Source organism: Phyllobates terribilis, unplaced genomic scaffold, assembly GCF_046119375.1.
Source record: "Phyllobates terribilis strain yellow unplaced genomic scaffold, ASM4611937v1 Scaffold_2__4_contigs__length_985480577, whole genome shotgun sequence".
In the NCBI taxonomy this organism is placed as follows: domain Eukaryota; kingdom Metazoa; phylum Chordata; class Amphibia; order Anura; family Dendrobatidae; genus Phyllobates; species Phyllobates terribilis.
The window spans coordinates 854302579-854318892 of NW_027362762.1; the positions used below are offsets into that span (position 1 = coordinate 854302579).

The 16314-nt window shown below is 43.2% G+C and overlaps 1 protein-coding gene across 19 annotated transcripts in view; it reads right to left on the reverse strand.

Annotated features, from left to right (window-relative positions):
- Positions 1-16314, reverse strand: part of MYO18A (myosin XVIIIA) — a 386801-nt gene that overhangs the window by 16264 nt on the left and 354223 nt on the right. For 15 of the 19 annotated variants that reach the window (XM_073667934.1, XM_073667932.1, XM_073667931.1 and 12 more), the window contains 4 exons: positions 15483-15668; positions 12865-13004; positions 12677-12721; positions 908-1030 (listed from right to left, as the gene is read on the reverse strand). In XM_073667934.1, coding sequence (XP_073524035.1) covers positions 908-1030; positions 12677-12721; positions 12865-13004; positions 15483-15668 — 494 coding nt within the window. The remainder of the gene's footprint in view (positions 1-907; positions 1031-12676; positions 12722-12864; positions 13005-15482; positions 15669-16314) is intronic. The other 4 variants (XM_073667936.1, XM_073667935.1, XM_073667933.1 and 1 more) reach the window with 1 other exon arrangement.

Here is a 16314-nt window from a genome sequence, read left to right on the forward strand (position 1 = left end):
TATATATATTTAGCCCGCTGCTAAAGAAAATGAATATACCAGGATGAGGGATGAAGGGTGCCATACATACTAGGATGAGGGATGAAGGGTGCCATACATACCAGGATCGAGATGAGGGGGGCCATGCATACCAGGATGAGGGGTGCCATGCATACCAGGATGAGGGGTGCCATGCATACCAGGATGAGGGATGAAGTGTGCCATACATACCAGGATGAGGGATGAAGGGTGCCATACATACCAGGATGAGGGATGAGGGCCACGTATAACAGGAAGGAGGAGGCCATATATACCAGGATGGGTGATGTTAACAGAATTGGGGGACACTACCCCTATAACAATGTCAGCAGCAGACCCCCTCCCCCTTAATAGGGCGTCATGACCACATTTTTTGCTTACATTTTTTTCTATTTTCCTCCTCTAAAACCTAGGTGAGTCTTGTGGTCCGAAAAATACGGTATATCCCTTTCACATGTAAAGTGCCATAGAATAAATGGCGCAATAATAAATAATAATAATAATGACAGCCAAAGGTGGAGCTTCACTATAGGCCGGGGTCAGACAAGCGTATAAAAAAATAATCCGATTTTCATCCAGAAAACTTGATTTTCATCCGTGTGGCATCCGTTTTATGTCTGTGTGGCATCTGTATATTTGCAGCAACATTTTAAGATGTCCATGATCAAATGCAGTTTTCTAGGTTAATAATGGCAAAGTATCCATAAAAACAGGATGCAATACGGATGTTCAGTATTGAAGCCGCCATTTTTTTCACGCAGCCATAGATTTGAATGGGCGAGTCTCATCTGCTAAATGCATGAGATTTTTTTCTTCTCATATTTGTACAAAAATGTAAAATTTAACTCTTCAAATATAAAATCATATAACAATAATAATGTTTACTGACCTAGAGCTCTTTAAACTACCGTCATCTGAGTAGGCTTTGGAAGAGCTTTTGTTTTTGGACAGCCATGACTTTACTCCATCCACTCGTTCATCAAGTTCAGAGTCTCCGTCAGAGTCTCCATCACTGCCAAAAAGCAAGACAACAATTAGTTGTTCCAATAAAGAGGATTAGTCAGGTAACCAGGAGATCGACACATGCCAAAAATTGTCTTAAAGGGTTAGTTATAGTACAAAGGAGCATAAAAAGTTAAAAAGTTAGCAGTAAATAAATTATTTTTAGGTTTATAATGTTTACATATAAATTAATAAAAAAGAAAAAGAAAAGAAAAAGTCACCCATAAGGTATTGAACTTCCACTTTGTAGATTTTAGAGATTTTCTAGAGCCTGGTTTGTGAATAAAAGTAGATATAAATGTGACCCTAAAGGATTAACATAAAATACTGGTCCCTGTGGACACAAGCCACTCCAGCTATCATTCCGATAAAAAGAAATTATAGCCAAAGCAGTAATGGACTAAGATCATTACATATGCACATACCTAACGTACACATTTGACTTGTTTTATGTAATACTAATCTGCAGGTAAATAGTGTTACAATGCTGCCCATCTGCCTTACTAAAAGTGCGGCTACCGGGAGAAAATTAACTTCTTTTCTCCCAGGTGTCGCCGGCTTTCAGTTACATGGGAGGTGCAGGGAGCAATTACAGTTCATCACTCCCTATACTGTGAGCGCTGGTTGTAAGCACGCCCTGTCTTTGATTGACACATGGCACATATGTGCAGGATAAGCTGTCAATTAAAATACCAGGGTGTGCTTACATCCACTGCTCACAGTATAGTGAGCGATTCACCGTAATCGCTCCCTGCACCTCTCATATGACTGAAAGCTGGCGGCTCCCGGGAGGAAAGAAGTTCATTTTCACCCAGAAGTCGCACTATCAGTAAGGTGGTTGGGCAGCACTTTAACTCTGTTTACCTGCAGATTATCCCTTATTCCGCAGGTAAACCTCATTTTCCAAGGTGAACGGGTTTCCTTTAATTTATGGAAGATATACAATTTATTTTTCATAAGCATTAAGGCCCCGTCACACTTAGTGACGCTGCAGCGATCCCGACAACGATACGACCAGTCAGGGATCGTTGCTGCGTCGCTATGTGGTCGCTGGTGAGCTGTCAAACAGGCAGGCTCACCAACGATCAGCGGAGCAGCGACATCGTGGAAAGAATCTTTCCACGATGTCCTGCTCCTGGTTGCCAGCCTGCTGAAGCAGAAGCAGGCTGGTAACCATGATAAACAGCGGGTTACTAGGGGTACACGCGCACTTAGTAACCCGCTGTTTATCATGGTTACCACTCTGCTATGGTGAGCGGGAGGTTACCGCTCACCGTAGCAGAGTGGTAACCATGATAAACAGCGGGTTACTAAGTGCGTGTGCGCCCCTAGTAACCCGCTGTTTATCATGGTTACCAGCCTGATCGCTGCTCCCGCTGGTCACACACAGCGATGTGTGCTGACCAGCGGGAGGGCAACGACCAAAAAAAGGTCCAGGACATTCTGCAGCGATCAGAGACCTCACAGCAGGGGCCTGATCGCTGCAAAGTGTCACACATAGCGACATCGCTGGTGAGGTCGCTGTTGCGTCACCAAAACCGTGACTCAGCAGCGATCTCACTAGCGATCTCGCTATGTGAGACGGGGGCTTTAGGACTCTACTAATGATATCAGTAATACGGAGACCTGTACTAAATTGTAATTTCCTTGTGTAACATTCAGCTTTTTTTTGTATAAGAAAAGGTAAAAACTGGCTATCACCATTTAGTGGATAAAACAGATTTATGGGCAGAAAAGGTGTGCATATAGAATGCTGAAGAACTTTTTAAATACATTGTATTAGTTATCTTGTATCGATTCTAAGTTGCAGCTTGTGTTATAGCCCAGAGCTGTATTCAAAATTCTTCTGCAAACATGCACATACTTAACATCTTAGCCTAAAGCCCCCGTCTCACATAGCGAGATCGCTAGTGAGATCGCTGCTGAGTCAAGGTTTTGGTGACGCAACAGCGACCTCACCAGCGATGTCGCTATGTGTGACACTTTGCAGCGATCAGGCCCCTGCTGTGAGGTCGCTGATCGCTGCAGAATGTCCTGGACCATTTTTTGGTCTTTGCCCTCCCGCTGGTCAGCAACATCGCTGTGTGTTACCAGCGGGACCAGAGATCAGGCTGGTAACCATGATAAACAGCGGGTTACTAGGGGCACACGCACACTTAGTAACCCGCTGTTTATCATGGTTACCACTCTGCTACAGTGAGCGGTAACCTCCCGCTCACTGTAGCAGGCTCGTAACCATGATAAACAGCGGGTTACTAGGTGCGTGTGTGCCCCTAGTAACCCGATGTTTATCATGGTTACCAGCCTGCTCCTGCTTCAGCAGGCTGGTAACCAGGAGCAGGACATCGTGGAAAGATTCTTTCCACGATGTCGCTGCTCCCCTGATCGCTGGTGAGCCTGCCTGTTTGACAGCTCACCAGCGATCACTTAGCGACGCAGCAACGATCCCTGACAGGTCGTATCGTTGTCGGGATCGCTGTAGCGTCGCTAAGTGTGATGGGGCCTAAACTCCTGTAATGTCAAGGGGCAGTTACTTTTCCTACTTAAGATTCTGTACAGTGATAAAGATTACTATTCCTAGAAGGCGAATCATTAGAGAAAGCTTTATGCCAGCAAGGAATATTAAGCGATTTCAGCTCTGGAGCTAAGAATTGTAAAAGCAGCTCTGAACTTTAATACAGGCTCTAACTTAGGATCAGTAAAAAAACAAGAAAAATGCAATGTATTTGCAAAGTTGTTAAAAAATTGTGTGCCACTTTTGGTAGTTTCTGCCGAAACTAGAAGTGATGATATCCTGTTCGTTCAGTCACCTGACTGCAGGGTCATGTTACTGACCGACGTGACATCATCCCTTGCAATTCCAGGACAGACCACTGGGTTGGTGGTGCGTTCATTAAAGCAAGTACACGCTCCTTTATTTTTTAATGATCTCTTCGCCCTGGTATGAAAAAAAAAAAAAAAAAGTGTCCATCTAAGTGAAAATAAATTTTGTTTCAAGAACTGGATTCTCTAATAAGCTGCGTTATGTTGTAGTCCATAAGACCGCGCTGCACTTAAAATCTATTTCTATCATTATAACAGTCTGGTAAAGGTTTAGCATCAAATGTGAATGCCAATTGCAGTGTGGAGACAGGCTCACTCAGGCATCTGCCTGCAAACCTGAAAGCATCACGGGTAATTTAAGCCGACTCGCCTGTTACAATAATTTAAAATCAATAAATATTTCAGCACTTCTGGCCTGGCATCCGTATTGGAGATGACTAGAGCAGAAGGCTGGGCGGCAGGATCGGCTGTGTGCGAGACAGGATGTTTCAGCCAAGGTAGCGTTACATAATATTTAGTGATGCTACGTAAAGAAAACTAATTTACAGCGCTGAGTGTATTAAAAGGGGCTGTCACGGCAATGTGTCATCAGCCGAACTCTTCATCATCACACTTGCAGCTGGCACTATTCATCAGGGAGGTTTCTTTATGGACACGTGAAAAAACTTGAGAACATGAGAGCATCTGAAATAAATGACACCTTTAGGGCGCAGACGTATTTCTCGTGCGAGGATCGCATCGCAATCCTTGGACTGACAGTCTGCTCTCCTGACCTGAGCGTGACAGCTGCGTAGAAATACACGTAGTTATGCTCAGCCGACAGCCAGTCCGAGGATTGCGATGTGATCCTCGCACGAGAAATACAGCTGTCTGTGCCCTAAAATAGATAATCAATCCTGTCTGAAATGGTGAACTATTAGTAAACTGTCCAAATGAAGGCAGGTGGAGTGAGGGCACTGTCTCGGGAGCGAAAGCGGAAGAAACTTCTTTTTATTGTCAACAGGTTTTCGCTGGACCACAGGCTTTCATAGACTTCTGTGCCAGGCTGCAGTTGGAGTGTAAGCTCTTAAGGCCACCATACACATCAGCCTAGCTCTTAAGGCCACCATACATGTCAGCCTAGCTCTTAAGGCCACCATACATGTCAGCCTAGCTCTTAAGACCACCATACACATCAGCCTAGCTCTTAAGGCCACCATACAGGTCAGCCTAATGTAGGCTGTACCCACCGATATGGACGGTTTCGTCCAACAATCATATGCGTATGAAGACCTCCCAACTCTACCCAGAGAGATGATGTCGGAGGAAATAAACATCAGTTGTCTGATTTCAGACTGCCCATCCTTTTGTTTTGGGCAAGATAAGCCGCCGCGAAAGGAGGCAAGCAGCAGAGCTCTCGTAGAGAACACTGTGTATAGTGGAGTTGTGAGAGATCACTGCCAAACCATCGATTGGCCGACAGCAATCTATTATGTATGGGGCCCCTTATTCTATAGCTTTACTGATCTTTTGAGGCTGATATATTACAAGAAGCTCAATCTGGAAGTCATTCCCATTATATGCATGAGATGAGCTTCATACGTGGCGTTCCCTTAAAGGGAATCTGTCACCAGGTTTTGCTACCTCATCGGATAGCAGCATAATGTAGGAAAAGAGACCCTGATTGCAACAATGTATCACTTAGTTTACTGGGTACAGCAGTTGTGATGTAAGCAGAGTTTTTAGATGTAGCAGAGCTGAGAAAGCTAACCCCGCCCACACCTCAGCTTTCTGTGTACATCTCTTGGTGATGAAATACTCATTGTATTGACACAACAGCACACAGCCTAATAAGCGACACATTCCTGAATTCTGTGTCTCAGCCCCTACCTCTTGCTGTCCTCAGATTACATAGCAAAAAAACCTGCTGACAGATTCCATTTAATGTGGTGTAAGCATAAAAAAACACATCTTAAATGAATGACTATTTCTAAGGTGAATATATAAATTAAATATCTAGCGGCAAATTAAGTCAATGACAGTGGTCTCTCTAACTTTTAAAGTGTAAACTTTTAAGAAGTTTTTTATATTTTATACGATTTGTAAAGCTAATGACTGGAGGCTATGGTCCTAAGAATCACACCGATAGCTCAAATTACGGGGGCAGCTTATGGATGAGCACGCAAAGATAGATTTTCTAATGGGGCCCATACTCTACTTAACGTCAGGGTTGTGGAGTTGGAGTCGGTATAAAATGGACGGACTCCGACAATATATAATATATTGGGTACAGTAGTACAATGCCGTATGTGCTGTCAATGTTTTCATAAGAATTTGGGAAAGTTATGAAATGTCCTATAAATGTCTGTTCTGTTCCTGATCTAAGGGTCTCGGCTTTTAGTTGAGATGAATCTGTGCTGCACTTTATGGACACGCTCAGTAGTGAGGCCGGGCTGTGGAGTCCGAGTCGTGGAGTCGGAAGTCAGGGAAATTGAGGAGTCGGAGTTAATGGTTTGGCTTACCGACTCCACAGCCCTGCTTTACGCAAGCTCATGTATAAGCAGTGCACTTCTGCCGTGACGTATAATGGTGGAGGGTCTCAAAATAATGAGCTAAAAGTTTCATTACACTTTACATGCAGCTTTAAAGGCTTTGTCTATGTTTGCAACCAAGTTTTGTTTGTTGCTCAATGCATCTAAAATGGAAAAGGATGCTGAAATCTGAAATAAAGGGCCTGATTCATCAAGACAGGCATTGTTTGCACCAGTCTTGATGAGGAGATTGACTGCAGTCAGACGCTCCTGATTCATGAAGAAGCCTACGCCCCAGTATGGATCATCACCAGGCGAGTGTCGTACACCTATGTGTGCGCCTCGACACAAATCCTACTCCAGCACCTGCTGGAGTAAGATATGTGACACAGTCAATGCTGCCACTTGTCATGAATTTGACGAGCAGCAGTCACCAAGCCCCCGTCCCAGCTCTGTCTACTTTGTCTGAAATGGGCGAAAATGGTGTAGAATGCCAAAAGTGGTGAAATATTAGAGTAGCTTCACGTTGTGCCAAAATTATCCAACTTTTCAAAGAATACTAGTGTAAAAGTTTTGATGAATCGGGCCCAGTCTTGATTAAAAGTTTTCTATCATTTTGTATTTACAGCTCTATATAAAGACCCATGTGTAACCATGGTAACAGAAAACAACCCTGCATAGTGCAATTTTACAGCCATACTCCCGTTCATCTCTTCTCTACATCTTGTTAGTATATATGTTCAGTCGGTAAGCAAAAATTAAAGAATGGATGGAATGTAACAGCAAAATTGAGAATTCAGAGTTTGCGTGTTGTCCGTTACCATAGAGGCACGTAATACTAGGACATTTTTAATCAAGACCATTTGCATAGCTGCAGTACTTTTTTATTTTTCATGCTTTAAGGCAACAAAGAAAATACATTGGGGCAAAGTCATCAAACCTTTTACGCCAGTATTCTGGCATAAAAAGCTTTGAAAAGTCACAAGTTTTGGCACAACTCAAAGCTTCGCTCAAATTTTGACACTTTTGTCATTTTTCGCCCAGCTTTGACAAAGTGGGAGAATCTCATGTGGGATGGGGGCCTGATGAGCAGTGGTGTTCCCTATGTCACAAATCTTACTCCAGCCGGGACTGGAGTAGGATTTGTGGCAAGGTGCACGCCACTCGTCCAACGCTCCCGATTCACAAAGAGGCTCATAGATTTTCCAAAAACACTCTTCAGGCTCATCCTTTCACTTCTTCCATGTACTGATCTATCAGAAAAGAAAAGGTTTAACAGGGAAATTTTATGACAAAAAAAAACCCTGTCCATATGCCCGATTAGGGTATATGGACATAATAGAGGGAGGACCCTTTCCATGAGCTATACGAGTGGCTATTATCATAGATCACACCCATCCTCAAAAAGCCCTCCCTTGACCCATCCTCTTTGTCTAGCTATCGCCCCATATCACATCTCCCCTACGCCTCAAAACTACTGGAACATGTCCTTTCTGAACTGTCCTCTCACCCCTCCCTCCTGCTCCCTTTGTCCGTTTCCAACCTGGCTTCCAGTCTCACAATTCCACTAAAACTGCCCTGACTAAAGTCACCAACGACCTACTAACTGCCAAATCCAAGAGACACTACTCTGTCCTCCTCCTCCTGGACCTGTCATCTGCCTTTGACACAGTGGACCATTCCCTCTTACTACAAACTCTCTCATCTCTCAGCATCACAGACTTGGCCCCATCTTGGATCTCTTCATACCCAACAGACCGGACCATTCAGCGTGTCCCACTCACACACCACCTTCTCATCTCGCACCCCCGTCTGTCGGTGTTCGCCAAGGTTCAGTCCTAGGACCTCTGCTCTTCTCCTTCTACACCTTCGGCCTGGGACAGCTCATAGAGTCCCATGGCTTTCAGTATCACTTCTATACTGAAGACACACAGATCTACCTCTCTAGACCTGATATCTCCTCCTTACTAACCAGAATCCCACAATGCCTGTCTGCCATTTCATCCTTCTTCTCTGATAGATTCTAAAACTTAACATGGATAAATGGATAAAGATGAATTCATCAGCTTTCCACCCTCTCATTCATATCCCCCATCTGACCTATCCATCATAGTCAATGGCTGTCCACTCTCCCCAGTCCCGCAAGCTCGCTGCCAATGGGTAACCCTGGACTCTGAACTCTCCTTCAAACCACGTATCCAAGCCCTTTCCACTTCCTGCCGACTCCAACTTAAAAATATCTCCCGGATCCGCACATTCCTCAACAACGAATCTGCAAAAACACTATTGCATGCCCTCATCATCCTCCGCCTCGACTACTGCAACCTCCTGCTCTGTGGCCTCCCTTCCAACACTCTCGCACGCCTCCAATCTATCCTAAACTCTGCTGCCTGACTAATCCACCTGTAACCCTGCTATTCTCCGGCCTCTCCTCTTTGTCAATCCCTTCACTGGCCCCCATTACCCAGAGACTCCAGTTCAAAACCCTAACCATGGCATACAAAGCCATTCACAACTTGTCTCCCCCATACATCTGTGACCTAGTCTCCCGGTACATACCTACACGCAACCTACGATCCTCACAAGATCTCCTTCTCTACTCCCCCCTTATCTCCTCTTCCCACAATCGCAACAAGATTTCTCCCGTGCATCCCCCCTACTCTGGAACTCTCTACCCCAACATATCACTCTCGCCTACCGCGGAAACCTTCAAAAGGAACCTGAAGACCCACCTCTTCCGACAAGCCTACAACCTGCAGTAACCACCGCTCCACCATACCGCTGCACGACCAGCTTTACCCTCACCTACTGTATCCTCACCCATCCCTTGTAGATTGTGAGCCCTCGTGGGCAGGGTCTTCTCTCCTCCTGTACCAGTCACTGACATGTATTGTTCAAAATTATTGCAATTGTTTTTGCTATGTATACCCCTTTTACATGTAAAGCGCCATGGAATAAATGGCGCTATAATAATAATAAATACTAATAATAGAGTCGTCCTTACATTACATGGATGCCTGAGTGGCCTTTAAAAAAAAATAAAATAAAATAAATAAGAAGTAGTTTGCCCCTATTCACCCGGACAATGACAATTTTAAAGTGGTTGTCGCTTTAACAAGTTATTTTTCCGCTTTTAACTTCCATAAAACCCTTAATAAGAACATTGTTGTGTGCAATGAAAGGACATGAAAAAGGCATCAGTATAGGTAGAATTGAGCCATTTTTTTGTGTATTTGACCGGTCAGTTCAAAATTAAAGATTTTATTTTTCCATATAATTTTTTTTTTTTTTTCATCAGAGGAAGAAAATAGATCTTCGAGATCTCTCTGTCGCTTTACAGCTCTGTAATGGAATCTGCTTTACCCAATAGCTCATTGCTTACATATGGGTTTTACTGTGAAATCTAACACGCCGCCATCCTTGACAGAGTTTATTTAAGTTAAAAATGTTTGTTAGTTTCTGGAGGTCTCTAAAGCTTGTGTTGGAAAAAAAACGACTACCTCAATCTCACAAAAACGCTAAAAGCAAAAAAAAAAAAAAAAAAATGGCCGGGACTGCTACTTTAGAATAATAACAGTCCCCCGAAGTGAGGGAGCAGAGCGATGGCAGCTAAAGAATTGGCCTTGTTTAACGGCTCCCTCCTTGGAGATGAATAACAATTTGATGGACCAGGTAAATAGTGTGTTTAAAGTGAGAACGGGGGAACCAGGGGCCATAATCGCTTCCTATTTGACTTACACCTACACGGGGACCAAGCAAGACTTGTAAATCCGCTTGACATATGCAGCCGCGCTATAAATTACCGCCTCCTCCCGACACACAGATACCTCCATCACCCGTCCCTCTTCTCCCCACCCCAGCATACCGTTGATCTGATTTTCGACACTGCCGTGGAGCTTTGCTGAATCTATTCCCTGCATGCTTAAAGCAGTTTCTTGTGACACGGTCTGAATACAGAAGAGCCCCCCGCTCTCATTATGTGTGAAGGGAAAGGCGACGGTGGCTGTGCCGAGAGTAAAGGGAAATAATTTCTTTCCTGCTTGGCTGGGTAATGGTATAAACAGCACCTTTCCTCACCCATTAACTCCCTCACGTCTTTCCCCGCTTTTCTGTACACTGCACCCTCCCATCTACCAAACACAACTGAGGAAGCAGAGATCGGTCTCCCGGGATAGCGGGAGGATCTCTGCTCAAATGGAAAGCATGTCAGGAAACAGGTACCAGGCATTAGTAGCAATAAGCTATTTATTCTCCAGCATTTGGCTTTTCGGTGTCTAGGGACGCGGAGCACAGACCAGACTCCAGGTGACGGCTGCGAATTCAGAATCATAATCTTCTGACAGCAACGCAAACAACAACAGGGAATGGTTATGGGAAAGTCAAAGATCTACTGTATGACACATTGACACGCAGATATTCTGTCCATCCAACAGTCAGGACTGAATGGGGTCGGTGGCACAATTCAGAACAACTGCAAATTGTTTAGCAATCCCACCCAGTGGGGTATTTACACGACCCATTATTGTGTCATGTGGTCAGAATGTGTTTTGGACGCTCTAGATATGCTGCATACTATGTATACTTTCCCATCTGCAAAATTTCCAACTCAATAGACTTCTAACTTCATGTTAGCAAAAGCTCTACAAGTCTACAAGACATTAGAAAATACTCTTCGACAGTGAAGGTGATCAATGAGTGGAACAGGCGACCACAAGAGGTGGTGAGTTCTCCTTCAATGTAAGTCTTCAGAGGCTGGACAGACATCTGTCTGAGATGATTTCGTGAATCCTGCACTGAGCAGGGGGCTGGACCAGATGACCCAGGAGGTCCCCTCCTACTCTAACATTCTATGATTCTATCAAACAGACGCTGGCCAGACATCTGTCTGAGATGGTTTAGTGACTCCTGCATTGAGCAGGGGGTTGGACCAGATGACCCTGGAGGTCCCTTCCAACTCTAACATTCTATGATTCTAAGTCCAAATTATATACGAGTCAGAAGACCGATACATAGCTACATAGGGTGAAAAAAGACCTAGGTCCATCAAGTCAACCTTTCTCCATCAATTATACATTTTTTGTCACTAAATTATCTATATCCCACAATGTCATGTGCACTGAGGAAATCATCCAGGCCTTGTTACAGTGTCTGCCATTACTACCTCTTGTGGTCGGGCATTCCACAGTGTGACTGCTCTGACTGTAAAGAACCCTTTCCTATTTATCTGCCAGGGGCAGAATCTTTCCTATTGGTTCGTGAGAATGTATCATACATTTGACTGCTTGGGAAACTACAAAGAATTAGGAAGATTTTAATAATACCCAAGTCTGGGAAATAGTATTTTGGGGGCAATTTTTCTCATGGTAAGCATTGTAATTAAAAGGGTTGTCCGGCCTTAGGCTACAGTCACTCTATGTGAACGCAGACTTACGCACATTGAGAGGATTCTCCGAGGCCGGTGCTGGGAGTGGACGGTCATGTTACTGCAAATATGCAATTTGCATACTTCCAGCCACATTCCGACTAGACGTGTCCGGCCCCGCTCAATACACCGGCATTGAGCAAGGCCCCTCACGTCTAGTCGGCACATGACGGCATGTATGCAAATCACATACTTGCGGTCACATGCCCACCGCTCCTAATGCCGGCATTAGCAGGCTTGAAGCTTAAGGCTGGACAACCCCTTTAAACTAAAAAAAACACAAAAAAACATCCAAAATCAAAATTAATTGCCAGTGGCTACTCTCCATGTGTAGCCAGTTGTGCTGTTAACTGATTGCCAGCCATATTGAAATCAGATCATGCGTTTATTTCTACGTGATACACGAATCCTGCCTGGGCATGTTTCCTATGCTTAATAAAAAAAAAATCCCCCCAAATAATTACCGTTGGAAATACTAGAAATAAATGCAGCATGGGGAGCTGGAGAAATAGTAAATGGCAAATAGTCAATCCACTAAAGTAATATGTATAACCGCTTCATGACAGTGCAGTTCTGTGTCTGTCCCCTATGGACACATACACACTAAACATCTTTATAGGACTCTAGACGAGGATGTCAACAAAATAGTGTTAATGGTTAAGATATTGTATAAGGAAAACATGGGTTTTGCATTCAGATTAAAACTGTATTTGAACATGGTAAAGGGTTAAATTAATGGCCATGCATTTCGCCTGGGTCAGAAAAATAACCATGCAGTTATGATGGAGACTAGGAATATTTGCAGAAAATATGCATTTTTCTATAAGGAAAGGTTTGGATACTTAATGCATGCTGCGGTTAAGGAGTAATTCAATAAGTATGCGGGAACATTTAATCTCACTTTTTATTCTTGCGTTTATGATACTTGGTCACCATATCCTGGAGACTGAAAACATGGAGATAAAATAAAACGTGAAAACATGTCCAATGCTAAACGAAAAAGTGATGATCAGCAGTCAAATAAAGGAGTACAACGAGAAGCAATGGATGACAATGTTTAAAAAAGAAGAGACTGGACAGATTTCTTACCTGTTGATAAGGTCTTCATTATCATCACTCTCCATCTCATCCTCGATGGCGGCTTGAAGGTCCCCAATACGCTTGAAGGCCAGTTTCAGGTCCGACTGCAAACTCTGATTTGCAGCCTCCAAACTCTCCAGATCCATTTCCTGCAGAGACAGAAAAGATTTAGATGCCCATCGAGTGGTCTTGTTGGCCATCGCTTCATACTACATCTTAAATATAACCTCCGCATAAAATATATTAAGCTACTATGCAGATCTAGGTGTCTCTATAGTTACAGACCGCGAATCTGCCTGTTGTCTGATCTTCCATAACTCATTCCATCTGCCCAACTGGCAGTAGATCAGATAAGGAAAGATACTTTGTGGCATTCACATATCCATAGACACAATGGTAGAAAACTTTATTCAAGGGTATCTGGCACATTATATTTTTTCCATTGCTTAGACCACTGGATGGCTGGTTGCATGAAATGCGAACATTCGGGAATATTTGTAGTGCCTCTAGTTCACAAGGTATTAGACTCATATCTATCAATTTAACACTTAGCACTTGGTTGAAAAAGCATTTAATCTTTGTAGACATTCCACCACTGTGAATGGTTTTGCTTTCAGCGGTCTCATGATAGACAGTATAAGAATTTGTCTCTGGGCTTCTTAACTTTAAGAAATGAATTTCTCATCAGTTAAAGTTCAGCAAAATGTTTTTTTACATTTTTTGCCCTATAACCTTCAAAAGTCATAAGTGGAAAATAGACAATAAGGGCAGTTCACACTGTTCCACAGGATCAAACACATAAGACTTTTACAAGCACAAAAGAGGACAATTTAAAAGAATTGTAAGAGATTAACAGGAGGAAAGTCTACCCTATTATGGGTCGGGCAGCTCAGCCTCTTGAACGCTAGTAAAGGCCTCTATACACATTTGACTTAAAGGGATCTGTCATCTGGTGTTTACCACCTAATCTGAGAGCATCATAATGTAGAGATAGAGTCCGTGATTCCAGCGATGTGTCACTTACTTTGCTGCTTGCTGTAGTTTTGATAATCTCCAGATAATAAAACAGTGAATGTATCACTAGAGGACTAGTAATCCTGCTGCCATGTAGTCCTCCATATTCATGAGCTTAGTATAGCCCTGCCCCCACCACTGATTGGCTGCTTTCTGCCTATGCACAGTGTACACAGAAAGTTGCTAATCAGTGTTGTAGGCGGTGTTATACAGAGCTCAGCATTCAGAGAGCTGGTAGATCTTCAGCAGATAAAACAGGGATTTTATGAAAACGTCAGTGAGCAGCCCAGTAAGTGACACATTGCTGGAATCAGGGTCTCGTCCTCTACATTATGTTGCTCTCAGATGGAGTAGCAGAAACCTGGTGACAGATTCCCTTTAAGTCATCCCAACCTGTTGATAACGCAGTTAACGTGAATGGTGGCTTTCCAATCAGGGGAGGAATCGAGTCTGGCAGCAGCTTTCTCGTAGAGAACACAGAAGTGCTCGACTGAGTCGACAGCTATCTATTGTTATTTCACGGGGGCCTTGAACGGAACCTGTCAGCACCTTTTTCTGCTGCAAACTAATGGCATCTTAGCAAAGTCGCTGTAAAGGAGATTAAATTGAAATAAAATGTATACCATTGTTGTAGAAAAGCGATTTGCTATATATATATTTTTTTATTCCGTGCACAATTTTTATGCTAATGAGCAGCAAGAGCAGTGGGGCTGACACTGCACTTACAACTCCCCTGACTCTATCTCGTTTTTACGCTCCCCTCCAGCCTCTGGTCCTTGACTGACAGTGACCTGCCTCCCTGGCCAGAGATCTCGTACAGGCAGAGTCATCCACTGGGGAAATGCATTGGCAGTTAGTCTGGTTCTCGCCACCTCATCAGGACCTAACAATCTGTAAATGTGCCGTCCCAGGGAATGACAGCCCCTGTGCGGGATCTCAGGCAAGAGTAACCTGTCAGTCACTGACTGCAGACTGGCAGAGGAAGAGGGAGAGAGGCTGGAGAGTTGTACGTTCAGTAAAAGCCCCGCTGCACTTTCAGCTCACTAGTATAAAAATTGCTCAAAATATTTCTAAAAAATGAGAAAAATCGCTTTTCTACAAAGGTATGATGAATTTATTCTCTTTTAAGGCGACTTTGCCACGATGCCATTAGCTTGGGGTAGAAAAATCGTCTGACAGGTTCCCTTTAAAGCTTAGATGTAATATCAGACACAGCCAAAAGGACAAGATTTGTGCAGTTTCTGATATTATAAAAGATATATACTATATTATAATATAATAAATGTCAGTTTCATTCAAACATTTTACACATTTAGAAAGTCAATGAATAAAACATTTCGATAAGGCATTGTACAAGTAACTGTATTAACGGGATTCATTGATTTACATTTAATTTGTAACATCAGATTGATATATGCAGGTGATGCGTACATTATTATTACACTATGATCATAGAAAACCTATACTGGTCTAACTAAGACTTACCTACACGTGATACAATGATTAGCTTGGCCAGCATAACCTTTCAGTAACTGACACAGAAAAATGGCTGCAGTGGATTGAATGAACTAGTGACATAAGAGATACTTGTAGCGTAGAATGGATTTATTTACCAGTTCATGTTTTTTACGGCTGGCTTCTGCCTCTTTCTTAGCCAGTTCACCCATCTCTTCTTTCATGTCTCTAATCTGTCGCTGCATTCTTTTATTCTGTTCCTTTTCACGGTTCTCCGCTGCGGCTCGCTGATCTCGCTCTTCAGTCAGCTTCTCAATGTTCTCTTTTAGTCGGGCTACGAGGCTCTGTTGAGGACAAGTATCAGACTTTGAGCTCTTTATATGAAGAAAATTACATTGGGTTTTGTTATAAATATGTATACTGGGCCCGATATATCAAGACCGCCATTATTCACGCCGTTTAGAAGAGTAGGTATGCTGGAGTCAGATGCTCCTGATTCATGAAGATGAGTGGCGTACACCTCTGTGTGCGTCTCGCCACAAATCCTACTCCAATCCCTGTTGGAGTAAGATTTGTGGAGTAGCAAACGCAGCAGCGTGTCAGAAATTTGACATGCAGTGGTCGCCGCACTCCTCGCCCTCTTTAAGCTGGACAAAAATGAAGTGAGAACACCAAAAGTCACAATTTTAGCACAGCCTCCAGATTATTATGTGATTTTTCAAAGCTTATTACAGAGGAATATTGGCATAAAAGCTTTGATGAATGTGCAGGTATTTTGACCATATCATTTCTATGCAGAATTTCCAATTCTGCGCTGTATAAACTTGAATACTTGGATGAAGCAGATCAATTGATCTGTATTTGTGTAATGAGGGGTAAGGCCTAAGGATAAAACACCCTTTATAAAGGTGTGCAGAATTATTAGGCAGCTTGCTTTCCTCAGGCAAAATTAACCAAAAAATTGATTTCACCGAGTTTGAAAAGTCAGAA